This window comes from Hylobates moloch, unplaced genomic scaffold, assembly GCF_009828535.3.
Source record: "Hylobates moloch isolate HMO894 unplaced genomic scaffold, HMol_V3 SCAFFOLD_6, whole genome shotgun sequence".
NCBI lineage: Eukaryota > Metazoa > Chordata > Mammalia > Primates > Hylobatidae > Hylobates > Hylobates moloch.
Window position 1 is genome coordinate 2,280,426 of NW_026652281.1, and position 27,872 is coordinate 2,308,297.

Here is a 27,872-nt window from a genome sequence, read left to right on the forward strand (position 1 = left end):
CTCACTGCAACCTCTGCCACCTGGGTTCAAGTGATTCTTTTGCCTCAGCCTCCTGAATAGCTGGGACTACAGGTGTGTGCCACCACACCTGGCTATTTTTTTTTTATTTTTTATTTTTGTGGAGACAGGGTTTCACCATGTTGGTCAGGCTGGTCTTGAACTCCTGACCTCGTGATCAGCCCGCTTCAGCCTCCCAAAGTGCTGCGATTACAGGCATGAACCACCGCGCCTGGCTTAAGAGAACTTTTAAAGGCTGACTCACACACAAAGTAATAAACTAGATTATTTCCTGATTTATGCTTTCCCTTTGCCAAATTTTGGCTTGTCCTTGTCCTTAATTTGCCTTATTCCTTGATTACCAGTCCAAAGATGACATGTTCTAAGTAGTGATAAGCACTTTTACTCTGCCCTTTCAAATCATAACAATCCATGCACTGCAGATGATTTCGCCATTTCTTACGTAATGTGAGGCAAATCCTAGAGTACAATTTCCTAGCAGGCATTTGGATCTTACCCATCTTTATTTCTCAGGCTCCACAAATTGAGTACCCGTTCAGGGTGCTATCATTAGCTCTGGCCTACCAATGAAGAAACAAAAGGCCTCCATGTTAGGACATTTGAGGACATGTCCTTAGTACCTAACAGTGTCTGGCACATTTTAAACGGGAAGGTGGAAGGGGCCGCCTTTTTTTTTTTTTTTTTTTAAGATGGAATTTCGCTCTTTTGCCCAGGCTGGAGTGAAGTGGCTTGATTTCGGCTCACTGCAACCTCTGCCCCCTGGGTTCAAGCGATTCTCCTGCCTCAGCCTCCCAAGTAGCTGGGGATGCCCAACACCACGCCCCGCTAATTTTTGTAGTTTTAGTAAAGACGGGGTTTCACCATGTTGGCTAGGCTGGTCTCGAACTCCTGACCTCGTGATCCACTCACCGCGGCTTCCCAAAGTGCTAGGATTACAGGAGTGAGCCACCGCGCCCGGCCGGGACTGTCTTACTTAGGCTCTGCAAATTCTTGTAATTGTGTGAAATTTTTTTCTGGGAAAAAAGCACTCATTTGATTGGTCTGAAGGGAAAAAATGGGGCTAGCCCAAGAGTCACCCACTTAGGCAGTTCTACACAGGGCTAAGCAATGTGCCTTAACAGGGGGCACGTGCACCCTGGGAAAACTCAAGAGAAAATTAGCCGGACGTGGTGAGCTCCTGTGATCCCAGCTACTAGGGAGGCGGAGGTTGCAGCGAGCCGAGATCGCAGTACTGCACTCCAGCCTGGGTGACAGAGCAAGACCCTGCCTCAAAAAATAAAAATAAAAAATAAAACTCAGAGGGCACGTCTCCTAGCACACGGGGACAAGCTAGGTGGGGGCACAAGTCGTGAGAATTGGCGAGCATGGCCCGGGTATGTCCAGCCGGGGCTGCCATCTTTTTTGTTTTTTGAAACAGTATCTCGCTCTGTCGCCCAGGTTGGGGTGCAGGGGCGCACTGCTGCCTGGAACTCCTTGACTCAAGCGATCTTTCCGCCTCAGCTTCCCGAGGAGCTAGGACCACTGGGCGCGAGATACCATGCCCGATTAATTTTTTTTTTCTTTTGTAGAGATTGCGAGTGGGGGGGGGGTGGTGTCTCGCTTTGTTGCCCAGGCTGATCTCGAACTCCTGGACTCAAGCGATCCGCCCGCCAAGGCCTCCCAAAGCGCCAGGGTTACAGGCATGAGCCACCGCGCCCAGCCCGGGGCCGGTCATCTTCTCCGGGGCCTTATGCATAGTCCGCTGCATAAGGCCCCGAGCCCGCTGCCGAAGACGGAACTCCAAGACTGAAGCTCGTAAAGCGCCCAGCCGCACCTCTCGCCGGAAGCGGCTCGAACTCGGGGCCGGAAGTGACTCCATTTCTGTGCGCCGAGCTCCGCCCCACGAGCACCTGTTTCCGAGCGGAGAGCGCGCGCCGTTTCCTCCCCTGGTGTCCTATCGCGGCTTGGGACCCGGCAAGATGGGCAAGAAGGGCAAGAAGGAGAAGAAGGGCCGCGGCGCGGAGAAGACTGCCGCCAAGATGGAGAAGAAGGTGTCTAAGCGCTCGCGGAAGGAGGAGGTGAGCGGGTCAGACCGGGCCTAGCGGCCCGACGTCGCGGCCGTGCAGCCTCGGCCGACTGTCTGCGTCCCCCGGCGTTGCGGGTCGCCGTGGGAGCCGTGCCGGCCCTGCGGGAGAGCTGGAGGCGGTAGGAACTGCTCCAGCGCCGCGTCCGGGCAGCCCAGACGGCACCCGCCCCCTTGCGAGTCTCCACGTGTGTCCGTCCGCTTCTCGGGGCTGCCGCCTTTAACGTGCTTGCTTTTCTTCGTGTGGTGTTACGGGCGTTTTTCTGGGTTTCCTCCCCCTTCTCCCTCCCTCTGAAGGGAGTCGGGGTGGTGAGAAGAGGCAGGAGTTTGGTGTGGGACGACCTGAGGTTGAGCCTGGGGCTGCCTCTGTAAGATGTGTGGTCTGGGAGTAAGACTGTTAACTTTTCTGAATCTCACTCTTTTTTCGAAGGAGGGCAATAATCATCATAGCAGCCCTGAGGAGTGAGCAGCAGATGGTTAAGTGAAGAAGGCACTGGAGCTACGGGGTATCCCGTAGCAGCTGATGGCGGCCATCACGGTTGTCTCCTTCCCTCTGGTCCTCAGCCCAGGGTCTGCAAGAGGATCCCTCCTGAACTTGGGGTTGAGTGTTCTGCGGCTGCTGCTCTTGGATTCCTTAACTGGGGGCAGTTTTATGGCTTGCCTTGCGCCAGGCATAGTTCCCTGGGCTTTACTCCTCACAACCAGGTCAATTCCCGTTGCACTGGTATTCCCATTTGACAGGAAGTCAGACCAACAGGTGAACCATGAAGTGGTATGGAACTGGGATGTGATTAGATGTCCTGAATCAGGAGCTCTTGACCACATTCCTTTGTCCCTTTTCTTCCTGAGTCATTGATCTCTCCGTTTTCTCATCTCTTAAATAATGGGGTTGGACTTTTCCCTCACACTCCTCTTAGGCTCTTCCTTTTTTCTTTTTCTTGACAGAGTCTTGCTCTGTCGCTTAGGCTGGACTGCAGTGGCATGACCTGCTGGCTAGGGTTGTCGCACAGGAAGTCAGTTCATCTGTGTGGCATCTTCAGAATGGTGCTTGGCGGAAAGTAAGCACTCAGTAACCAGCTGTTATCTGCTTTCTGCTTTTTTTTTTTTTTTTTTGAGAAGGAGTTTCCCTCTTGTTGCCCAGGCTGGAGTGCAATGGTGCGATCTCAGCTCACTGCAACCTCCGCCTCCCAGGTTCAAGCTATTCTCCTGCCTCAGCCTCCCAAGTAGCTGAGATTACAGGCATGCACCACCACACCCAGCTAATTTTGTATTTTTAATAGAGACCGGGTTTCACCGTGTTGGTCAGGCTGGTCTGGAACTCCAGACCTGAGGTGATGCGCTCGCCTCAGCCTCCCAAAGTGCTGGGAATACAAGGTGGGAGCCACTGTGCCCGGCCAGTTACTTGTCATTTTTACTCATCTTCATGTCTCCCTCCAGTGCCCAATACTAAGCTGATTGTAACGGTAGCTTCCCTTAAGAGAGAGAGCCTGTCAGGCCTGGGGTTTGTATGTTATCTTAATGAACTCTCAGAACAAACCTTTAAAATAACTGGGCATCTGATTAGGCTAGACCCACACAAAATCATCTCTTTCTGAAATTCAGCTGTGTCTGTAATGCAACCTAAACATGATAGTGGTATCCCATTCTTTCACAGTCCTGGGAATTATTGGGGGAAGGGGGACCTTGGGGACAGCTTGGAATTCTGCTCCCACAGAACTCATGTATCAGGTCACCTGGTTCGCACCTTCACTTGGTCCTGGCCTTTGCCTGTCTTTCCTGCTGTCTACCTGGGCTCACTCCAGCCACAATGCCTTTTAGTGTCCCAAACATGCCAAGTTCTGTCTGTGGTCTTACCTGTACCCAAGCCATACTCCGCCTGACTCAGCGGAGTCAGGCTTTTCAGCATGCAACTTATTGTCACCTTGGAGAGGCTGTCACTGGCTAGGCCACTGGCGTCACCCAGACCCTACCACCTTGCTCTTCAGTCACCCAGACTGCTGTCTTCGAGTAGTAGCAGCAAAGCTTTCCTGGTACATAGACGTTAGTATTTGAACTGTTTGTTTAACCTCGTTGAGCAAAAAAAGCAAGTTGAAAGAACATACAATATGATACCATTTAATGACATTTTATTTTTTATTTTTATTTTTTTGAGATCGAGTCTTGTTCTGTCACCCAGAGCAAGTGTCGCAGTGGCATGATCTCAGCTCATTGCAACCTCCGCCTCCCAGGCTCAAGCAATTCTCCTGCCTCAGCCTCCTGAGTAGTTTGGGACTACAGGTGTGCGCCACTGTGCCCGGCTAATTTTTGTATTTTTTAGTAGAGACGGGGTTTCACCATGTTGGTCAGGCTGGTCTCGAACTCCTGACCTCGAGAGATCCACCTGCCTTGGCCTCCCAAAGTGCTGGGATTACCGGTGTGAGCCACTGCCCACTCCATTTAATGACATTTAAAAATGTGAAACAATATGTTGCTTAGGGATACACATGTGTAATAAAAGTGTGAGACTAATAAGCACCTAGTTCCAGGTAGTGGTTACTTCAGGGAATGTGTGGGTGGGTACATGTGGGTCACGCTTTATTCCTTACCCTGGGAATGGTACACAGGAGTGTCTTGGATAAAGTTCTGTAACTTGTGTGTTTTATATATTGCATAGTTTAGAATACTAAGCAGTGTACCCTGCTGACATTCACCCCGAGATGAGAGGTGTACTGAAGGAAGCACGAGGTGGGGCGTGGCAGGCTGAGGGAATGTGGCATTTTCATTAAAGGAACGGAGAGGACGCCGGTGTATCTTGGAGAGTGAGGCCAGGTGGGAGGTGAGGTTGGAGAGGTGGGTATGGGGGAGGGAAGATGGTCTGCAGGTGTGTGTAGCTGCAAGAAGGACCCTGAAGGCTAGGAGGAACTTGAAATGTCAGGCTCAGGTGTGGATGGGGGTGTCTCGTAAATGTTGGGAAATGGGCACTGAGACTGAGGCAGGAACACTGGGTTCCAGTGCTGCCCTCTGTGCTGGCACATGAGTGCCTTGAGTCACTCTTGATGGTAGTAAAAGTTGAGACCTTCTTTCACGGATAGACTGCAGCTGGTATTTGCTGAGCCCTTGCTGTGCAGGCAGTGTTTTAACCAGACACATGTCTTGCTCTGGTGGAGCTCGTATTTTATTATTTTGTTGGGGTGGAGGAAACAAATAAGAGAAATATATTAGACACTGCTCCGCAGAGAGGAAGACAGGCAGGTGCGACGGCCCGGGCCTGGGCTCTGAGAGGTGCTGAGGGTGTCTGCGGTGAAGTCACGATGAGCTTGTTTAAGTGGAAGGTCTTGCAGGGGGAGCATTAAGGGTGTGGAGCGAGATAATAGTTGGTGCACACATCTACTCTTGAAGCAAACTGCCTTTGACGTCAGGCTCTGGTTACTTTCGAATGTGTCAAACTCTGCATTGCAAACACAGGCACAGTATGTTATAATTCACAGACGTGACTGAGCCCAGTCGAATCACACTGACTGGAGGAAAGCTGAGCGGGCTGTGGCTCCGCGGCAGGTCCTGGGAGCAAGTCTCACGTGTGCCTGCTTGCTTGCCCTAGGAAGACCTGGAAGCGCTTATAGCCCATTTCCAGACACTCGATGCCAAGAGGACTCAGACTGTGGAAGCTCCGTGCCCCCCACCCACACCAAGGTGAGCAAGTAGCATTTTTCACATTCTATGTCTGTTTTGTTTTCTTCTATACATTGAAAAACTGCTTTAAATAGCACCAGGTTTCATAAATGACCGGGCACTTGGGAGATTTTCATTATTAAAACCTGTTCTCGGTCACTTTCTCCTGAAGAACTGGAATGAGGCTGTTGAGCTTTACTGTCATGGAACCTGGGAGCAGGGCCTCCAGCACAGTTCCTGCCTCCGGGCTCCGGTGCCAACTTTGAAAGCTCCTCCACTGGTCATGATGTGTGGATGAAAGTTTTGCCCCAGTGAGCTTTTCTTTGGTTCTTAAGGTATTTTAAAAGTGCGTATTGTCGGCAGAAAGCTGAAAGTCACTGTGGTTTTTTGATGTGTTTGTAATGCTTTCAAATTCTCATTTGAAAAGTTTGTTAAACATAAATTGAGTATAAGCCATTTTAAATGAATTTGAAAATTAGGTGAAAACGTTCCGAGTCTGTAGGATTTCATACATGTATGGGATGAGCTGGAATGAGAAATGGGTTGCTTTATTTCCCTCAGTAGGAGATTAACCGTGCAGGATTCACCCTCTTAATAAAGCTGCTGCAGGCCCGAGTGGAAGCGGGGGTTCGGCCCATCGGGAGTTGGGGGGTGGTGTCACAGTTGTGCTGCGGTTGCATTAATGAGGCGCATGTGGTGGCTGTGGTGCGCAAGTCCCACCCAGCGGCCTCAGAGGCAGGATTGTCATCACCTGCCCAGAGGTGGGAGGAGCCCGGTGATCAGCCCCTGAGCAGAGTGAGTGGTGTTGCAGCCACTCTCAAAGGCCAATCATGTGAAACGAATCACGTGAAAACCAACCCTGGTTTTTCACTTAATGTCCGTTAGGATTTGACTTTCCATTTCCATTTAGTTTGCATGTTGCCCTCAGGGCCAAAGGTAAGTTACACGTGGTAAATGTACTTGTTTTTTTTTTTTTTTTTTTTTGAGATAGAGTCTCAGTCACCCAGGCTGGAGTACAGTGGCATGATCTTGGCTCACTACAACCTCTGCCTCCCAGGTTCGAGTGATTCTCCTGCCTCAGCCTCCCAAGTAGCTAGGATTACAGGCGCCAGCCACCATACCCAGCTAATTTTTGTATTTTTAATAGAGATGGGGTTTTGCCGTGTTGGCCTGGCTGGCCTTGAACTCCTGTTGACATCCAAAGTGTGGTTACTGGGTGACCATGTCCCGGTGTGAGTATACATTTTCTTTGATTTTGGGCAAAATCCTTGATTTAGACTTTTTTTTTTTTTTTTTGAGACTGAGTCTCGCTCTCTTGCCCAGGCTGGAGTGCAGTGGCACATCTTGGCTCACTGCAAGCTCCGCCTCCTGGGTTCACAGCATTTCTCCTGCCGCAGCCTCCCGAGTAGCTAGGACTACAGGTGCCCGTCACCACCCCCGGCTAATTTTTTGTATTTTTAGTAGAGACAGGGTTTCACTGTGTTAGCCAGGATGGTCTCGATCTTCTGACCTCGTGATCCGCCTGTCTCAGCCTCCCAAAGTGCTGGGATTACAGGCGTGAGCCACCGCGCCTGGCCCCATAGAGACATTTTTTATGTTGTCCGGGCTGGTCTCGAATTCCTGGGCTCAAGTCACTCTACCTGGCCTTTTACTTTTTTTTTTTTTTTTATGATATTTTAGAATTTTTCCATAAGTAATGTTGCCTGAAAGTCAGATTTCATGTCAGGATATAATTTAAGGTATTGGCAGTTCCCTGCGTCAGCTGGAAATGCTTCCTAATAGGAGGGAGCAGTTATCCTGAGATTAAGACCTTTTGCTCGGTAACCTAAATAACTTCCAGCTTCCTGTTTCTGAATCATATTACTTTAAAACCTCGTGAGAATGATCAGTTTCTAAATGAGCATACCCTCAGGATTGGCTCTGATGTGACCTACCTGGAAAATGGGGGCGTGACACCAGCTGCCTCAGTACCTCACCTGCCTGTGCGGCAGAAACACCTGGGCTGGTGCCACTGGTGGCTGGGTGGGGGCCTCAAAGTTTGGGCCCCGTGTAGATCATTTCCGAAGTTGTGTTTGGTACTTTCCTGCAGAAAATCAATAGGTATTCAGTGAGAAAAGATTCAGGGTCAGAGGAATTTGGGAAACACTGTTTATTCTTTTTTCTTCTGAGACGGAGTTTCGCTCTTGTTGCCCAGGCTGGAGTGCAATGGCACGATCTCGGCTCACCGCAGCCTCCCAGGTTCAAGGGATTCTCCTGCCTCAGCCTCCGGAGTAGCTGGGATTATTGGCATGCACCACGACACCCGGCTAATTTTGTATTTTTAGTAGAGACGGAGTTTCTCCATATTGGTCAGGCTGTCTTGAACTCCCAACCTCAGGTGATCCGCCCGCCTCGGCCTCCCAAAGTGCTGAGATTACAAGCGTGAGCCACCTCACCCGGCCTGTTTGTTCTTTTTAAAAAGTTTTTTTTTCTCCTTCTTTTCTTTTTTGAGATGGAGTTTTGCTTTTGTTGCCCAGGCTAGAGTGCTATGGCGCGATCTCAGCTCACTGCAACCTCTGTTGGCAGGCTGGCCTCAAATTCCTGACCTCACATGATCCAACCACCTTGGCCTCCCAAAGTGCTGCGATTATAGGCGTGAGCCACTGCACCCCACCTAAAAAGTTTTTTTATTGTGGTAAAATGTTTAACAAAATTTGCCATTTTATTTTATTTTTGTTTGGTTTTGGATTTTTTGAGACAGAGTTTCGCTCTTGTTGCCCAGGCTGGAGTACAATGGTACTATCTCAGCTCACCGCAACCTCCACCTCCCAGGTTCAGGCAATTCTCCTTCCTCAGCCTCCCAAGTAGCTGGGATTACAGGCATGGCGCCACCATGCCTGGCTAATTTTGTATTTTTAGTAGGGATGGGGTTTCGTCTTGCTGGCCAGACTGGTCTCGAACTCCCGACCTCAGGTGATCCGCCCGCCTGGGCCTCCGAAAGTGCTGGGATTACAGGCGTGAGCCAATGCGCCTAGCCAAAATTTGCGATTTTAATCATTAAAACTGTGCAGTTCAGTGGGATTACTTTATGCCGCTGTGCAACCATTAGTGCTGTCCAGTTGCAACATTGTTTTATCACCCCAAATAGAAACTGTAGATCAACCTCTTCTAACTGGTGGCCCAGGACAGGTTTGAACGCAGCCTGACACGTATTTGTAAACTTTCTTAAAACATGATGAGATTTTTTTTTAAGCTCATCAGCTATTGTTAGTATTAGCGTATTTTACGTGTGGCCGGAGACAATTCTTCTTCCAGTGTAGCCCAGGGAAGCCAAAAGATGGGAGAAGTGTCTAGACCCTTCAAGGGTCGCTCATTATTTCCCCTCCCCCAGCCCCTGGTGACTTCTGGTCCACTTCCTGTGCCTATGAGTTGGCCTGTTCTAGGTATTTTGCGTAAGTGGAGTCATAGAAGTGTCTTCCTGTGACAGGCTTCCTCCACCTGGTATGTCCAGGTTCATCAGTTCTGTGGCATGTGTGAGAACTTTACTTCTTCTGATGGCTGAATCCTGTTCCGTCTGTGGGTATGCCACACTGTGTTTTCCACTCATCTGCAGACCAACACTTAGGTTATTTCTGCTGTTTGGCTTTTGTGAGGCAGTAATGAGCATTGCATACAGGTATCTGTTTGAGCTGATGCCTAGGAAGGAACTGCTGGATCGTGTGGTGATTCTGTGTTTAGCTTTTAATACTGGTTTCCTTGCTGCAGAAATTCCCAGCCTATGACGTGTTTCTATGCAAATAAATCCCCAATAGAAAACAGAGTTCTCAGATTTCCCGAAACTCACTTGACCTTGAAACCTGTTTTTCCTTTGAGAAGGATCTTTTGGAGTTGGCATTATGGAGCCCGTCTTGGGGAACACCGTCTTAGAGGATTCTGAAGGGAGGATCTTTCCCAGTGATTCACCAGATAGTCACTGTGTCTCTCATTACTTTCATCTGAAGTGGTCCTGTATATTTATTTATTTATTTTTTCTTTTTTTAAGACAGTCTTGCTCTGTCTCCCAGGATGGAGTGCAATGATGCAATCCCGGCTCACTGCGACCTCTGCGTCCCAGCTTCAAGCGATCCTCCTGCCTCAGCCTCCTGAGTAGCTGGGATTACAGGTGCCCACCACCATGCCTGGCTAATTTTTGTATTTTTAGTAGAGACGGGGGCTTTCACCATGTTTGCCAGGCTGGTCTTGAACTCCTCACCTCAGGTGATCTGCCTGCCTCAGCCTCCCAAAGTGCTGGGATTACAGTGTGAGCCACTGGGCCTGGCCCATAATATTATTATGTAATTTCCTTGTAGCTGTTCTTTTGTTGTCATGTGAAATAGGTAGAAAGTTGTTTGTATTTTCTAGATGGAAGATATCTGGCATGTATATTGAAATACTTAGATATGGACTTTTTTTTTTTTTTTTTTTTTTTTTACATGGAATCTCGGTCTTTTGCCAGGCTGGAGTGCAATGGCATGATCTCAGCTCACTGCAACCCCCACCTCCCAGGTTCAAGTGATTCTCCTGCCTCAGCTTCCCAAGTAGCTGGGACCATATGCACACACCACCATGCCCAGCTAATTTTTCTATTTTTACTTGTGACAGGGTTTCGCCATGTTGGCCAGAATGGTCTCCATCTCTTGACCTTGTGATCTGCCTGCCTCGGCCTCCCAAAGTGCTGGGATTACAGGTGTGAGCCGCCGCTCCCGGCCTAGATACTGGACTTTTTAGAACGATTTTGAGGTGATTTGACAGGACAGGCTCTTAAAAGAGGACAGTTCTGAGGTCTGGGCACGGTGGCTCACGCCTGTAATCCCAGCACTGTGGGAGGCCGAGGTGGGCAGATCACTTGAGGTCAGGAGTTTGAGACCAGCCTGGCCAACGCAGTGAAACCCCATCTCTACTAAAAAATACAAAAATTAGCTGGGTGTGGTGGTGGGCACCTGCAATCCCAGCCACTCGGGAGGCTGAGGCAGGAGAATTGCTTGAACCCAGGAGGTGGAGGTTGTGGTGAGCCGAGATTGTGCCATTGCACTCCAGCCTGGGCGACAAGAGGGAAACTCCATCTCAAAAAAAAAAAAAAAAAAAAAAGACCATTCTGGAACATTTGATACATCAGTAGGGGCATCTGGACTTGTTCCTGCCTGGGGACTTTTTTTTTTTTTTTTTTACAACCAGACACTGTCAGTCCAGCTCCATGGTTGTCCTTGGAGTGTGGCCCTGGGCACTGGTAGAGGGATTGGTGTTCAAGTGGCACCTTTGCTTCCTTTCTCGATGCCAGGCTCTCCTTTCAGGAAGTGGAGGCAGCCAGTCTATGGTGACAGAGGATTCTGTGAGGAAGGGGACGGTGCTCAGGTGGGTATTGGGGGTGACCTTGCTGACCTGCCGCTTGTGTCTCTTCTAGGTTAAATGCCTCCCTCTCGGTTCATCCTGAGAAAGATGAGTTAATCCTTTTTGGAGGTGAATATTTCAACGGCCAAAAAGTAAAGTATATATTTTTTTCTTTTCTTCCCATGTTGCATGAGTATCGTTTGACAGAAAGTTAACTCAAGGCAGTGACATCAAATATGCGTTAGCCCCTTCACCCCCTTGTATCACACGCTTGAGCTGTCAGGCCTGATGTGAGACGTTGCCAGGACGGTGCAGGCAGTGGCATGACTGTCGATGACTTCAGTGGTCACGGGGTCTCTAATCCCGGGACTTAGGCTGAGGCCCAGCTCCGCCATCATCACTCTTGACAGGTGCACCCCTCTTTGTGGTTGTCTGTGCTGTTCTTCCTCCCTACTGGTTTCCACGTTTCACTCTCAGCTTTCAGGTTGTCTGAAATAGGGAATGTGCTGATAAATTGTAGGGCTAGAGACGGATCTTGTCTTCACCAGGCTGGTCATGGCCAACTCGTTCACTGCAGGCTCATCCTGCCTCAGCCTCCTGCGTAGCTGGGACTACAGGCGCCTGCCACCTCGCCCGGCTAATTTTTTGTATTTTTAGTAGAGACGGGGTTTCACCGTGTTAGCCAGGATGGTCTCGATCTCCTGACCTTGTGATCCGCCCGCCTCGGCCTCCCAAAGTGCTGGGATTACAGGCGTGAGCCACCACAGTAGGGCTAATTTTTATTTTTGAGCAGGCCAGAAAGACCTGTGTTTCACAATTGTGTGTGAAACACAAAAGCAGGAGCTCACCTTCTCTGCAGCCCGGGATGGGCCTTGGGGGTTTGACTGCATTTGTCCATCTTCGTCTCTCAGTTTTCGTGCATTTAGAAACTAGGTTTGATTGGATACGGTGGCTCATGCCTGCAATCCCAGCACTCTGGGAGGCCGAGGTGGGCAGATCACCTGAGGTCAGGAGTTTGAGACCAGTCTGGCCAATATGGTGAAACCCAGTCTCTGCTAACGATACAAAAATTAGCTGGGCGTCGTGGGGCGCCTGTAATCCCAGCTACTCGGAGGCTGAGGCAGAGAATCGCTTGAACCTGGGAGGCGGAGGTTGCAGTGAGCAAAGATTGCGCCATTGCACTCCATTCTGGGCAACAGTGAGACTCCATCTCAAACAAAACAAAAACAAAAAAACTAGGCTTGAATTAGGAGAATTACCAGTCCTAATAACAAGGAGGGCTTTCAGTACCTTCCAGATTGATGGGCCTGGTGGGCCTTCGGTCATTTTCATTATGTCGTCATCCCCAAGGGCCCCGTGGACCCACCCCAGTGGCCTCCCTGTGCTGGTGTGGTTTACATTCCTTTAGCATGTCAGTTTCCCAAGGAATTGTCATGATTAAGAGTGTTCTCACTACTTCCTTGGAAGCGTATCATTTGTGACACTGACATTCTTCTTCCTTCCTGTAGACTTTTTTGTATAATGAGCTCTATGTCTACAATATCAGAAAGGACACCTGGACCAAAGTTGACATCCCCGGTCCACCTCCGAGGCGCTGTGCTCACCAGGTAACATCAGCACAGACTTTCAGCCGCCCTCCGTCTTCCCACGCGAGCGTCTGGTAGACACATGGAGAGTTGATAGGTGACGGGCAGCTGGTGCGGAGGGGCTCGACCCTGCGGATAGCCTGTTTCTGCTGTTCGCTCACTTGGATTCCTTACTCAGCTTCTTCACTGTGAGACAGGGAGGTGAACGCCTGCTCCCCAGGTGGCATGAGGATCATATGAAATATTCCATGTAAAATACCTACTGTCGTTTCTGGCATGTCCCAGCCACCGGCATAATGCTCACTCCCCCTAGGCCCACGGTCTGGACTAGATGGTGAAGACAGGAGAACTGGATGTTCGGGAGAGGTGTGCATGGTGGAAGGAAAACAATTGTATTAGCGGAAACAAGTTGTAACGGGATCACAGAGAAGTGGCACTGACTTATCAAGTGGTTTCCTACCCAGGAGAGCAGTGGCAGCTGTTACTCTCTTGTCAGGGAAGGGGCTTCTAGAGTTAGACGTTCTGTAAGCTCCGTAAGGATGGGAACTCTGTCCTTGTCCATTGTTCAACTCTGTTACAGTTAGACTCACACAGAAAATTTGAATGAGTGTCTGCTTCTCCAGTGCAGAGAAAGATCATCGCATCAGATGACCACAGCATGATTTATGCATTCCTCTGCAATATTTCATTTCCCCCTTTGCTGATTCTGTGCTTAGAACTCACCTGGTAATTGGTTCTGCTAGGTGGACCTGCCTGCCTGAGCCGCATGAACATCCTGTGCAGATGCAGGCTTGCAGGCATTTGGGCTGGTTTAAAAATCAGATTTGTATATGCTTGGATTTGTTGTTGTAGAGAAGGAGTCTTGCTCTGTCACCCAGGCTGGAGTGCAATGGCATGATTTTGGCTCACGGCAACCTCTGCCTCCCAGGTTCAAGTGATTCTCCTGCCCCAGCCTGCTGAGTAACTGGGATTACAGGCACCCGTCACCACACCTGACTGGGATTGTATTAGGTGGCTAAGGTGCCTTCTGCATTTCAATGTTTGTTTTTTTGAGAGGGAGTCTCGCTGTGTCTCCCAGCCTGGAGTGCATTGGCATTATATCGGCTCACTGCAACCTCCGCCTCCTGGGTTCAAGGGATTCTCCTGCCTCAGCCTCCCCAGTAGCTGGGATTACAGGCACATGCCACCATGTCCGGCTACTTTTTTTTTTTTTTTTTTTTTGAGATGGAGTCTTGCTCTGTCACCCAGGCTAGAGTACAATGGTGTGATCTCAGCTCACTACAACCTCCGCCTCCTGAGTTCAAGCTATACTCCTGCTTCAGCCCGCTGAGTAGCTGGGATTACAGGCACCCGCCACCATGCTTGGCTAATTTTTTTTTTTTTCTGCTTGAGATGGAGTCTTGCTCTTGTTGCCCAGGCTGGGGTGTAATGGCGCGATCTTGGCTCACTGCAACCTCCGTCTCCTGAGTTGAAGAGATTCTCCCGCCTCAACCTCCCAAGTAGCTGGGATTACAGGCGTGTGCCACCACGCCTAGCTAATTTTTTTGTATTTTCAGTAGAGACAGGGTTTCACCATGTTGGCCAGGCTGGTCGAACTCCTGACCTCAAGTGATCCACCCACCTCGGCCTCCTTGCAAAGTGCTGAGATTACAGGCGTGAGCCACTGCTCCCAGCCTAAGTGTCTGGATTTTTTCACCTATCGAACAGTGTTGCATTTTGTCCTGAGGTGATTCAGTTCCTTGCAGATCATGTTGATCCTTTTGACGCTTTCTCTAGGGCTGGCTTAGCCCTCAGTGGTGGCCTTTCTGCAGTCTCTAGTGAATGACCTGTGTGGTCAGTGACATCTTTTCACCTCGTCTGGTTGGAACTTGCCTGTTTCCAAGCCCTTTGTAAGCTCAGATAGTTCTCAGCATCAGAAGATGCTTTTGTCTTCACAGTGGTGGTTCCTTGGTCTCACCCTCCTAGGGTGCAGCTTAGTGTACACAGACTCCAGGGGACGCTCCTGTGCAGATTTCCAGGGCTCTTTCTCCCATAGCTTCCTCTCTGCAGTGCTCTTCCCTGCCCCGTGTAGCTGCCTCTGCGTCCCTGAACTCCAGTCCTTGTCTCCTCAGCTATGCAAGACCACCTGCCCTGCCTGTGCCCCTTGTCCCTGCACCAGGGAAGAAGCTGGCTGCGGGGGCCGGAGTCATGGGTCAGGGCTGCGTGGCGTGTTTCCTGGCTCTCAGGTTCGCAGTCCTGCGCTTCCCACTTTCTGTTGTCTGGAGGTTGTTGCTTCCTAGATTTCATCTGGTTTTTTCCTTGTTGACGGTGGAGAGTTAATGTGGTACAGCTTCCTCCATTGTGGGCAGGAGTAGAAGTTTTATCTGTGGGTCTTCATAGTTTTAATCTTCCCTTGGGTCATATTTATTTTTTTCCCTGGTGTTCGTTATCTTTGTGGCGTAGGCTATACGAAGCTCTTAGACTGCTGATCAGCCTGCCTTTGTGTGGTCCCTCTGGGTCGGACTGGGTCGGGCCTGGGATTGTAAGTAAGATGGAGGAAGGGATGTTAAAACAGTGCTGTGGGCTGGGCATGGTGGCTCACGCCTGTAATTCCAGCACTTTGGGAGGCCGGGGTGGGCGAATCTCGAGGTCAGGAGATCGAGACCATCCTGGCCAACATGGTGAAACCCAGTCTCTACTAAAAATACAAAAATTAGTTGGGCATGGTGGCACGTGCCTGTAATCCCAGCTGCTCAGGAGGCTGAGGCAGGAGAATCGCTTGAACCAGGGGAGTTGGAGGTTGCAGTGAGCCGAGATCACGCCTCTGCACTCCAGCCTGGTGACAGAGCGAGACTCCGTCTCCGAAAAAAAACAAAAACAAAACAAAACAAAAAAAAACAGTGCTGTGAATTACACTCTTTTGCCTGGAGTTTGACTTCATTTTTTTCTTTTTGGTCTTTTTTTTTTTTTTTTCCTTTTTGTGGAGAATGGGTCTCATCATATTGCCCAGGCAGGTGTCGAACTCCTGGGCTCAAGCCATCCTCCTGCCTCTGCTTCCCTGAGAGCTGGGATTACAGGCGTGAGCCACTGTGCCTGGCCATTTGACTTCATTTTTTTTTTTTTTTTTTTTTTTTTTGAGACGGAGTCTCACTCTGTTGCCCAGGCTGGAGTGCAGTGGTGCGATCTCAGCTCACTGCAACCTCTGCCTCCCGGGCTCAAGCGATTCTCCTGCCTCAGCCTCCCGAGTAGCTGGGATTACAGGTGCATACCACCACGTCTGGCTAATTTTTGTATTTTTAGTAGAGACAGGGTTTCACCATGTTGGTCAGGCTGATCTCGAGCTCCTGACCTTATGATCTGCCTGCGTCGGCCTCCCACAGCCCTGGAATTAGAGGCATGAGCTACCACGCCCAGCCAGGTCATATTTCTATGCATCTATTTCATGCTAACTGGAACGTGCATGTGTGTGTTCTTTCTATAGTGTTCTTTACCGTTGATGTGTTATTGCAGGATTCTGTGGCATTCAGTAGTCTTCCATGAGATGATATTTTAAAACTCTGTTGTACTGTGTGGCATGGTTGTGCCACCTAACTTCCTGTAGACTCAAAACATTTGTTAGGTTTTGGCCTTGAGCCAGTCATCATATCTGCTGTAAAGGTGTAAGTTGGTCAGTTTCTCCCTATGGAACTACGGGGCTTTTAGAATGATAGGAAACTGGCCTGTCCCTTTACAGGTGAGTCATCTGTGCTGAGATGACAGATGCAAAGAACAACTGGAAGTGGGTGGGGTGGAGAGGGACACGTCACCCCCTGTGTGCTGCTGTCTCCTACACCCGTCGTCTGGCCCAAGAAGGAACCCCATCGGTGCAGAGGGGCGGAGCTGTGGCCGTTTTTAAGTTCGGGCGGGCAGAGCTCCGACTCAGAGGTGCCAGGAGGGACCCTGCTGAGAACCACTGTCTGCCCCACCCAGGGCGCACTTGATGTTAGACGGGTTGGCACTCTCATTTACCAGCCCTCTCTGCGCCCTGTGTGGAACCATTCTTCGTCCTGCTAGATCCTCACTCTTACCTTGAAACGAGAGAAAATAAAGCAACAGGCTTTTATGAAAGAACCAACTCTGAAATGACCACAGCGGAGCTGGGAAATGGGGCTTCACCTGCTGCCGGGGTGCTCAGGTTGCTTTTTCTCTCTTAATTGCGCCACCAGGTGCGTTACAGTCGCTGGAAGCTGGGCTGCATGACCCTGGGCAGGGTGGGCGGCTCTCACCTGTGGGTCCCCCTCCAGCGTGGTTGCTAACACAGACTGCCTGGGAGCGTGCTTTTCTCATCCTGGACCCCAGCTGCTGCTTAATTTGCAGGTTTGGAGGAGAGACCCCGTGGAGCTTGGTGCTCTCCGCCACTGCTTGCAGCCCAGCAGTCTGTCCAGGCAGCTCTTTCCACAGGTAGATGTGTGCCGTCCACCCAAAGACTCTGCCGCCTGCAGTTCTTGGGGCCCTGAGAGAGAGTGGGCCACGGAGGGCCTCATGTGGAGTAGCCAGTGGTGTCTGATGACCTGTCAGGGATGCCGTTGTTTTTGATCGGTGGTCTGCTCTCTCCTCGGCATCCCCTGCTGCCAGAGTGCCTTGCCGTGTGTGGCCCGGAGGGCATCACTCCCGCTGCGCTCCTTCACCTTTACTATGGTGCTGAAGTCTTTATTAATCATTCATAATGTCACGTAAGGCTGGGTGCAGTGGCTTGTGTGTGTAATCCTAGTGTGCTTTGGGAGGCCGAGGCGGGAGAATTGACTAAACCCAGGAGTTTGAGACCAGCCTGGACAACATAGACCCCATTGCTACAAAAAATTAAACAGCTGGGCATGATGTCACATGCCTGTCATCCCAGCTACTCAGAAGGCTGAAGTGGGAGGGTCACTTGAAACCATGAGGTCGCGGCTACAGTGAGTGTTGATTGCACCACCACACTCCAGCCTGGGCGATAGAGCAAGAAGACCCGGTGTCTAAAAGAAAAAAACATAAACACTTTCTTTTTTTTTTTTTGAGACGGAGTCTCACTCTGTCATCCAGGCGGGAGTGCAGTGGCGCAGTCTTGGCTCACTGCACTCTCCGCCTCCCGGGTTCAAGCGATTCTTCTGCCTTAGCCTCCCAAGCAGCTGGGACTACAGATGCATGCGACCATGCCCGGGTAATTTTTGTATTTTTAGTAGAGATGGGGTTTCACCATGTTGTCCAGGATGGTCTCTATCTCTTGACCTCGTGATCTGTCCGCCTCGGCCTCACAAAGTGCTGAGATGACAGGTCTGAGCCACTGTGCCTGGCTCATAAACCCTTTCTTTTACGTGCACATTATACTTGTGAGGCTAATTTAGTTGGCACATAATAGCTAGGAAAGGGATTAACGAGAGCAGGCAGACAGCTTTATTGTAGATGTTAATAAAAGGAAAACACTGCTAGGTTGCACCACACCATTGTTAATGTTTGAAGTAACTAGCTGTGTCCATTTCAGTGGGATATGGCATTGTCTACCTTTAAATGGATGTTTATTTTGCAACCTAGGGATACATGAAAGTTGATTAGACCCTTGACTGAGGATATGCTTTCCTGCGAGGGTGTTAGTCTGGAATCCTCCCCTCAGAGGCAGGAGAGGACAGTGGCTGAGTGTGGGGTGGTCATGTTGTGGGGCAGCCGAGATAGAACTGAAGCACTCACCACTGCCGGTCACCCATGACAGTGGCCCTTCTGATGTGTGGCTGTGCCCTGACCTGTCACCTTTCTTTTCACAGGCGGTGGTAGTGCCTCAAGGTGGCGGACAGCTGTGGGTCTTTGGAGGGGAGTTTGCCTCTCCCACCGGAGAGCAGTTCTACCACTACAAGGATCTCTGGGTCCTGCATTTGGCCACCAAGACCTGGGAACAAGTCAAGTAAGAAGCCAGATGAGAAGCTGAGCTCCGGGCGTGGCTCTTCTGTGCTTGTGTGCTGAGCCCGAGTGCTGGGAGCAGACCTTAGAATACCAGGGTTCAGAAGAACCTGGGTCACAGTCCTGGAGCCCAGCCTCGCTGGGTCCTGGGAGACCACGTTTTCTCTGGATCCTTCATACAGAAGCGTGGGCCAGGTGCGGGGGGTGCCAGCTGCCTGGTGTTGTTCTCCAGGTTCCTCTTGTTATTGGCCGCCAGCCTCTCGCTGCCTGTGTTGCAGCTCTTCTCCTGTGGTCTTCTGTTCACACCCTTCGAAGCAGCTCTGAGTGCCCAGCTTGCTGGAAGGGGGGCCCCATAGCGATGCGTCATTGACTAAAAGGCATGCTGTTTCTGTGTGGAGTTGGTGTAGAAACCGTGGAGCTGGTAGGAGACAGGAAGGATGTTGACATTTCTCTTCAGCGAACCCCGCTCAGCCTCTTGATCTCCACCTCTGTTGGGAACGTCGCTGATGGGGTTTCTGATGCATGTTTACCGCGCACGGGGTCTCTCATTAGTCAAGAGCTGCATGTCTTTGTCTCCGTGTAGAGAGCCAGATGGCATGTTTGCATATAAATTATTTAAGAGAAGAAATCTAGTCGAATGACAGACTGAAGTAGAGTTGTTGTCGTCCTTTTATGTGTAGCCTGGCTCGATTGCTGCGGCCATGACCCACCATTACGCACACCATCTCTTCTGCCGTTAAAGCAGCAGAGCGGAAGTGCCCTTGCTTCCGGGAGAGAGGCCGCTGCATGCAGGCCTTCTCCACATTCCAGGGCTTCAGCTGGAGGGCAGTGGCACTCCTTGGAGCCTGGGCTTGGTTATGTCACAATGAGCCACTTCGGGGTGTTTCCTGGAGTCTGGTCCCTGTTATGTTGCAGTGAGCCTTGTCAGGGTGTTGAGGCCTGTTCTGCTGGCTCCACTGCTCTTCCTGGCTCTAGGCCGGGAATGTGAACCAGTCAAATGAAGAGTGTGCTGTGGGTGGGGAGGGTGCAGACAGCTTCCCTGCCCTGGGCCCACCTGCTGGAGGAGGGCATGACCATAGCCTTCCAGTGGGACCTGGAAGGTGCCGTGGTGTGGGGCGGGTTACTGCTGTGGTGTGGGGTGGGTTACTGTATTCCCAGGCTTTTCCGTCCCCTTTCCCGTGCTTACTTTGAGAAAGGTTCATAATTTTAGTAGGCACAGCAATTGGAAAATTACTTTCATGCTAAAAATGGATTTCTTTGTGTATATCTTGAAGCTCACGTATTTCCACTCAGCACGCGGTTGTCCTTTTGCTTTATTCCTTTTGGATCCCACTTGTTACTGATTTGCTTGTTTATCTTTGGCAAATCGATTCATTTTTTAATAGCATTTTATCAGCTTTGGTATCCTTGTTCATAATTGACAGGTGAGGAGAGTCAAGTCTCTGTGATAGAATGCGTCTAACCCAGCGCCTAACCCAGCAGCTCCCGCCGGGCTGGTGTTGGCTACGGCGCCTCTGTGGGTGCCTCTGCGGTGACTCTGAGCTGTCTGTGACATGAGGGCTCTCTCGTGGCCTTCAGGCTTTGCTGGTTCTGTCACTCAGATCATGGGTGTCTGTTCCAAGGGAATAGGGGTGCACTGTGGGTACCTGGTCACTTTGGGAGTGACCCTGGCCCCTCTCTTGGGCCGGCAGCTGCGGGTGGCAGCCCCTACCTCGTGCAGCTCCAGCTGCATCCCACGCTGTGGGCTTGGTCATACGCGGGACATCCGTGGCAGCTGCCCTGGGTCAGGATTGTCTGATAAACAGACACCTCATTCCTCGAATGCTTGCTAATGGTAATTAAAACAGGAGACTTGTTTTAAAAGTATATTGTAAAAGCTATTAGACCTTTTTTTATAATGATCCTGCAAAAGTGGTGGGGCAGGAACAGGGTCATTATGTGCTTCACTCTCTTCTTTTTGCCAGAATCAGCAGTTGTGGAGGCATCTGTCTCTGGTGTTGGTTTCTGGTTCTCTTTGGCCTAAGTAACCATTAGCAAGGGAGACCTGTGCGAGGGATGAACAGAGATACCTCGCAGAGTATTGCTTTGAGACATTTGCCTTGGCAGCCAGGGTGTGACTAGTGGGTGCACAGGTCGCCCTTCGTCCTGGAGGGTCGTGTGGAGTGTGCATCTGATAAGCAGATGCAGCCTGTTCTGAGCACAGATTTGGAGGTCAGGAAATTGAGGGTGTGCCCTTAATCGTTCTCTCTCTCTCTTTCTCTCTCTGTCTCTCTCTCTCTCTTTCTCCTCTTGTCTCTCCTCTCTGTCTTGTCTTTCTCTCCTCTCTGTCTCTGTCTTTCTCCTTCCTTTCTTTCTTACTTCTTCAAGAGACAAAGTCTTACTCTGTTGCCCAGGCTGGAATACAGTGGTGTGATCACACCTTACTGCAGCCTCAAACTCCTGGGCTCAAGTGGTCTTCCTGCCTCAGCCCCCCTAGTAGCCGGGATTACAGGTGTGCACCACCATGCCTGGCTAATTAAATTTTTGTTTCTTTTTTTAGAGATGGGGTCTTGTTATGTTGCCCAGGTTGGTCTTGAACTCTTGGCCTCAAGAGATTCTCCTCCTGATTAGCTGATTCTCCTCCTGATTCAGCCTCCTGAGTAGCTGGGATTATAGGTGTGAGCCACTGTGCCAGGCTGAGCTGCTTAATTTCTGTATTTGTACTGCTCAGCAGGATTCGATTACTGCTGCTTAATGTATTTGTGATTGGGAGATGCCTAATGTTGAGCCTCATTCAGTTGTTAAGACCCTGACGAGACGCGCAGTGGCAACAAATGGTCTGCAGGAGATGTTGTTTGACAGCTGATGTCCTTGTCCCTTTCTGCGTTCTCTCCCACCTTGTAGTCAGCTCGGGGTGCTGAGCCCTTGCCCTCATAAACACCAGCCGCCTTGATTGTCCCCATGGCCTCAGCCTGCCCTCTCCCAGCCTGCCCCAGTGTCGTCTTGAAGAACTTCAGTGTGAGTGAATGCTTCTCTTGTGGTGACAATTGACTGCAGTCTGTTGTGTACGAGCTCCAAGCACATCTTAGCTAAGGTTTTCTGAGCAAGACATTCAGCAGAATCCAGAAGAGGTGGATGGATCTGCCCATATAAAACAGGAAGGTCTTTGTGTGGAAAATGATGCCACAGGGAAAGTTAAAAATAGTGCCTGGTGGGGAGAAGGTACCTGCAGCATCAAGCGGAGCTCACGTTCCGGGAGGGTGGTGCCCTCTGAAGCGGAGCAGAAGGCGGGGCAGAGGCAGCACGGGGCGGGCCCCGGGGTGGAAGGCGGGGCAGAGGGCACCACAAGGCGGGCCCAGGGCGGGTGCTGCGAGAGCAGTGCTGGGCAGTATGGGTGCGGGGTGGAGAGAACATGCCCCCACCACTCAGTGGCTGGCACCTGTTCATTGGAATTTTAAATGTGCCTGTCCCCTGACCCCCAAGTTTAAGGATTATACCCTAAAGAGATGCTTCCTCTTATTTCGTACAATAATATGTACAAAAAACAGGATGCAGAACAACATATGCTTGGAAAAAAGCCTGCATGTGTACACGTGTGTGCAGATGATTGTGTGTGTGCACGTGTGTGAGCATGTGAGTGCATGTGCCTCTGCGTGCGTGTATGCATGTGTGTGACCGTGTGTGTGTGCGTGTGAGCATGTGTGTGCTCGTGTGCGCACACCTGCGTGTGTGTGGACACCTGGATGTGTGTGCATGTGTGATTGTATGTGTAGTTGTGTGATTGTGCATGTGTGTGCGCACGCTTGTGCATGTGTGATTGTGCATGCGTGTGTGCACTCGTGCATGTGATTGTGCATGCGTGTGTGCGCTCGTGCATGTGTGATTGTGCATGCGTGTATGCGTGCATGCATCTGTGCATGTGTGTGCCTGTGTGATTGTGTCCCTGTATGTGTGTGGGCGTATCTGTGCATGCGTGCGTGTGCTCGTGTGTGCACTTGCAAGTGTGTGTGCACGCTGACGCAGTGATCCAGAGAACCTAGTGCGTGCACACTGTACGTGCACAGGAGAAGGTCTGTATTGTTTCTGAGGTTTCTTCTGGTTTATTGATCTTTTCTTGGTATCATTTTTTATGCCATTTTAATTACTGTAGCTTTATGGTATATTTTGATAGGTTGGAAGATTTTTCTTGTTTACTTAAAGTCTTTGATTTTTTCATGTGTTTTGTTTTCATGGGCTTTACCATCACTTTTTCAAATTCTTTTTTTTTTTTCTGAGACAGTCTAGCTCTGTTGCCCAGGCTGGAGTGCAGTGGCGCAGTCTTGGCTCACTACAACCTCCACCTCGCCGGTTCAAGCCATTCTTGTGCCTCAGTGTCCCGAGTAGCTGGGATTACAGGTGCCTGCCGTCATGCCTGGCTAATTGTTCTTTTTTGAGTCAGAGTCTCATTCTCGTCGCCCAGGCTGGAGTGCAGTGGCGGGATCTCGGCTCACTGCAGCCTCCACCTCACAGGTTCAAGCAAGTCTCCTGCCTCAGCCTCCCGAGTAGCAGGGATTACAGATACCCACCACCACGCGTGGCTAATTTTGTATTTTTAGTAGAGATGGGGTTTCTTCACGTTGGTCAGGCTGGTCTTGAACTCCTGATCTCAGGTTATCCCCCCGCCTCGGTCTCACAAAGTGCTAGGATTACAGGCATGAGCCACTGTACCCGGCCTTAATTTTTGTATTTTTAGTAGAGACAAGGTTTCACCATGTTGGCCAGGCTGGTCTTGAACTGCTGACCTCAAGTGATCTGCCCACCTCGGCCTCCCAGATTGCTGGGATTACGGGCATCAGCCACCACGCCTGGCCCTCAAATTCTAATTTTAAAAGTCCAGAAGGATTTTGACTGGATTGCATTTGCTGATAAATAGCGTCTGGGCAGGTGACACCATCATCGCCCTCAGGCCTCCACTCGGGGGCACTGTGTGTTTCTCCATTTAGTTTTTTATTTATTTAAGAATTTAAACCTGGGCTATGGTGGTAAGAGTGTCAAATCCTGACCTCTAAACACCCTGGGAAGTTAGGTTTATTTATTTATTTATTTTATTTTTATATATATATTTTTGAGCCGGAGTCTTGCTCTGTTGCCCAGGCTGGAGTGCAGTGGTGCGATCTCAGCTCACTGCAAACTCTGCCTCCCAGGTTCACGCCATTCTGCTGCCTCAGCCTCCCGAGCAGCTGGGACTACAGGCGCCCGCCACCACACCCGGCTAATTTTTTGTATTTTTAGCAGACCCGTGTTAGCCATGATGGTCTCGATCTCCTGACCTCGTGATCCACCCGCCTCGGCCTCCCAAAGTGCTGGGGTTACAGGCGTGAGCCACCACGCCTGGCGAGGTTTATTTTTTTTAACGTTCAGTCAAGTTTAAAATGTGTTGAAGTAGAATTGTAGAGTCCGGGCTGGGTTCAGTGGCTCATGCCTGTAATCCCAGCACTTTAGGAAGCAGAGGTGGGAGCTTCACTTGAGCCCGGGAGTTTGAGACCAGCCTGGACAACATAGTAAGACCCCATCTCTAAAGAAGTTAGCTAGGTATGCTGGTGCGTGTGTAATCCCAGCTGCTTGGGAGGCTGGGATGGGAGGATCCACTTGAGCTCAGGAGTTCAAGGTGGCAGTGAGCTGTGACTGCATCACTGTACTGCAACCTGGGCCACAAGTGAGGCCCTGTGACGTAACAAAACATCAGAATGCAAGGCATATACCTTTATAAAGTCTTTGACCTCGTGTCTAATGGTTCTCCCAAAAGCCTCCAGTTACTGCTGGTGCTGGCGTGTGGAGGGCTGACTCTTGACGCGATGCCTGTGCAGGCGCTCCTGTTTCACGGTTTTCCTCAAGTGTTCTCCGTGCTCATCCTCACTTCATAACTGTGGCAGACACTGGACTACAGCGGTGGCGCCTTGCAGAATGAATCTTGCCTGCCCTGATAGGTAGGCGTTATGGTCAATTCGTCTGGAGGGGCCATGTTTTGATTCTGAACTTAGAGAACAGTGGGGGGTTTTCCTGGCACCGTGGCCAGCAGAGCTGTCCTCTGGCAGAGAAGAGGACCTTGAATAGTGGTTCTCAAATCTTCGTACTCCACGTAGCCCCTAGGGAGCCCAGGAGAATGCTCTTTCCCGCCCTCCCACTCCAGGCGTCAGTCCCATTCAGAGCAGGTTTGATGTGGGGTTGAGGAATCTGTGTTTTACCCTAACCTCTCCTTGTACTCTCTCCACGATCCTGATCCTCACGGCTCTGGACCATAGACGGGGTCCAGTTATGATCTGATCCATCAGCCTCTGTGACTGGTGGAAGGCATGCTTATTTTGAATACCATTCAACTGATGTGAATTTTGTTTAGCTGCTGCTTAAAAGAAGTAACAATGTCCGTGTAAAATATCTCTTAGATCCTTAACAGTGAAAGTAGTGTAGGTTTTGCTTTTGTAAGTTACTAATGATTGCAGAATGAAAGCATTGTCTTAATGGTTGTTTGGCAGGTCAGGCTGTGAGTGCTATGTGGCCAGATCGTCATGGGCTAGTGTAGGTGGGGATGGTACAGGGGACTGAAGGACACAGGCAGCCTGTTGATTTCACGGGCTGGGCTGCGGTGTGTGGCATCCTGGTGCGGTGCTGCCACTGCCCGTAATTGGGCTTGGGGGTTCACACACTATGTGGCCGCTGCTGAGAGAGGACTACTCTGTCTGTTTTTCCTCTGTCATTTTTTTTTTTAATTGATCTAAAAGGAAAGGTCAGGAGATTCAGCCACAACGAAGGCGGTTTTTGCCCTTTCTGGGGAGGATTGCTGTGGCAGGCCCCGTGCAGAGCACGTGGGAATCCCTGTGGGGTGGGCTTATGTCTTTTGAGAAGTCCAGGAAGAGCTCGTCAGGAAACAGAATAGACGTTGCTACCGTGATGCAGTCCTGCACTGTGCATTCGTTTTTTAGTGAATATGTTTTACTTCTGTGGGGGAGTTGGTTTTTCAGCCGAGGATGTGAAGCGGGGGGTGAATTAAATCTTGGTAGAGGCGCACGGAGTCTGGATTCAGTATCTGGAGTAGTCAGTCTCTTCCTTGGCTCTAAGGGTTTTGTTGTAGGAAGGCAGAAAAGAGTCCCTCTTGTTATGTGGTCATTTTTAACAGCGATGCATATTTTTGGATGCTGATAATCTGATTTGAGTTGGGTTAATGTATAGTAATGGTCCCCAACCTTTTCGGCACCAGGGACTGGTTTCACGGAAGACAATTTTTCCACTGCTGATGGGGAGGGGTGACGGTTTCAGGATGAAACTGTTCCACCTCAGATCATCAGGCATTAGATTCTCCTCAGGAGCTCACAACCTAGATTCCGCAACCTGGATGTATGATGTGTGTAGCTCACAATAGGGTTCGCACTCCTGTGAGAGTCTAATGCTGCTGCTGATTTGACAGGAGGTGGGGCTCAGCCTGTGATGCCTGCTGGCCCTCCTCACCTCCTGCTGTGCAGCCTGGTTCCTAACAGGCCATGGACCTCCAACTGGCAAGCAGCAGGGCGCCTGGGCCTCTGTCCAGGCCAGCACTGGCTGGCTGCCTTCTGCTGTGTGTTGGTTGGCTGGTGGGTGTTTTTGTAGCACATTGGATGACAACTGGATACTTTTTAACAGTCTCTCATTGTCTTCTCCATTCTAACAACAGACAGGACGTCATGTGGATACTTTGTAACAGTCTCTCATCTCCATTCTAGCAACAGACACATATACTTGATGTCATAATGGTTTGGAAATGAGGGGGAAAATGGCAATGCTGACGTCAAGACCAAAACTCAGGTGCGGGAGCATCCCTGCCTCGTTGGAGGGCTGCGTGTGGCCAGCGCTAGCAGCTATTTTGAGATCTCTTCAGTCTCTCACTTGAGTGGGAGTTGCCTGCAAAGCTGCCCTGTTCCGACTTTGCAGCATAGATCTCCGTACTGTTTCTTATTTTTGTGTCTGTGTGTTTGTTTTAAATGTGTGTGCGCTCATGTGAGTTTGAAGGGAGTTAGATGCAACAGCAGGAGCTGTGCTCAGGGCAGTGGTGTTAATCATGGAGGGCGTGGGAAGGGCTGGGAAGAGGAGGGGGTTGTAAGACTCCCCTTTTTCCTCCCATATAAACAGATGCTGGTGACTGAGTCCGTCTGCGGTTATTGGCAGGAGTGGCTGGAAACTGTGAAACACTAGAAACACCAGCATCTGGTGTTTGCAGAGCATTTTCCTTTGACGCAGGTGTGTCCTGGTGGAGATGGGTCACAGCTGGGGGTGCAGGCAGCTCCCAGGAAGGCAGGAGCCGCCCCCCGCTGGGCTGGGAGGGAGAGATGCCCTGTTGCTCAGTCCAGCCTGGATCCTCCCAGCGTTAGGCTCTGGAGCAGGAGGGGAGGTGGCTGCTCCTGGGAACCCCCCAAAGTAGGGTTTCCCCTCTCCCCGCACCCCCCCCCCCCCCCCCTGTCAGTCTCCCGTTGTGCTGCTCAGCCCGGGGCCTCTGGGATAGGGAGCAGAGCACCCCCCAAAGTAGGGTTTCCCCTCTCCCCGCACCCCCCCCCCCCACCTGTCAGTCTCCCGTTGTGCTGCTCAGCCCCGGGCCTCTGGGATAGGGAGCAGAGCAGGAGGCGACGGTTCCCCCCTCGGGATGCACACGTGTCGGGTGGGAGCGCTGGAGCTCTCTCGTTTCCCTCCTCAGTCACGGTGGGTCTGCCCTGCCCGCTGAGCTTGCTGGCTTTGAATATTGAGAGTTTGGTTAGGTCAGCCTGCCGCACGTGACAGCCAGCGTTTCTCCAGGCACTTGCCACCTTCTCTTCCTGTCCCTGGAGGAGGTGCAGGGGGTTGGGGGAGGTTCGTTTCCCTCCACTGGTTTCTGGGCCAGTGCCCCCTGGGGGGATTATCTGTGACTCACACACCGCAGATGGAGGCCAGGCCACTTCAGGACCCCACCAGATAGGTGTTTTGTAACAGCTTTCTCTGAGATGTGATTCATATACCATCAAATCACCCTTCAAAATGTGTAATTCAGGGGTTTTTAGCATATTCACAGAATTGCGCAACCAACACCGTGATCTAAAGTTAGTGCATTTTCATCCCCCCAAAAAGAAAACCCATCTTTTCTAGCACTCACCCCACCATCCCTGGTCCCTGCTGTCTGTGTCTGTGGATCTGCCTCTTCTGCATATTTCATAAAAGCGGAACCAAAACTCATGGCCTCTGTGACGGACTCTTCTTTCCACGTGGTGCCGTCAGGACGTGTCCTGCTGTTGCGAGTGTCAGCACTTCACTCCTGGGGCCGGATGAGGTGCTGGTGTGTGGATGGATGAGGTGCTGGTGTGTGGATG

The 27,872-nt window shown here is 50.7% G+C and overlaps 1 protein-coding gene across 5 annotated transcripts in view; it reads left to right on the top strand.

Annotated features, from left to right (window-relative positions):
- The first annotated feature begins 1,880 nt into the window (after positions 1-1,880).
- KLHDC4 (kelch domain containing 4) overlaps positions 1,881-27,872 on the top strand; it is a 68,741-nt gene continuing 42,749 nt past the window's right edge. For 4 of the 5 annotated variants that reach the window (XM_058440396.1, XM_058440397.1, XM_032156233.2 and 1 more), the window contains exons 1-5: positions 1,897-2,075; positions 5,658-5,749; positions 11,148-11,226; positions 12,583-12,681; positions 18,417-18,553. In XM_058440396.1, coding sequence (XP_058296379.1) covers positions 1,977-2,075; positions 5,658-5,749; positions 11,148-11,226; positions 12,583-12,681; positions 18,417-18,553 — 506 coding nt within the window. In that variant the 5' untranslated portion in view covers positions 1,897-1,976. Of the gene's footprint in view, positions 2,076-5,657; positions 5,750-11,147; positions 11,227-12,582; positions 12,682-18,416; positions 18,554-27,872 lie in introns of all 5 variants that reach the window. The other variant, XM_032156236.2, reaches the window with a different exon arrangement.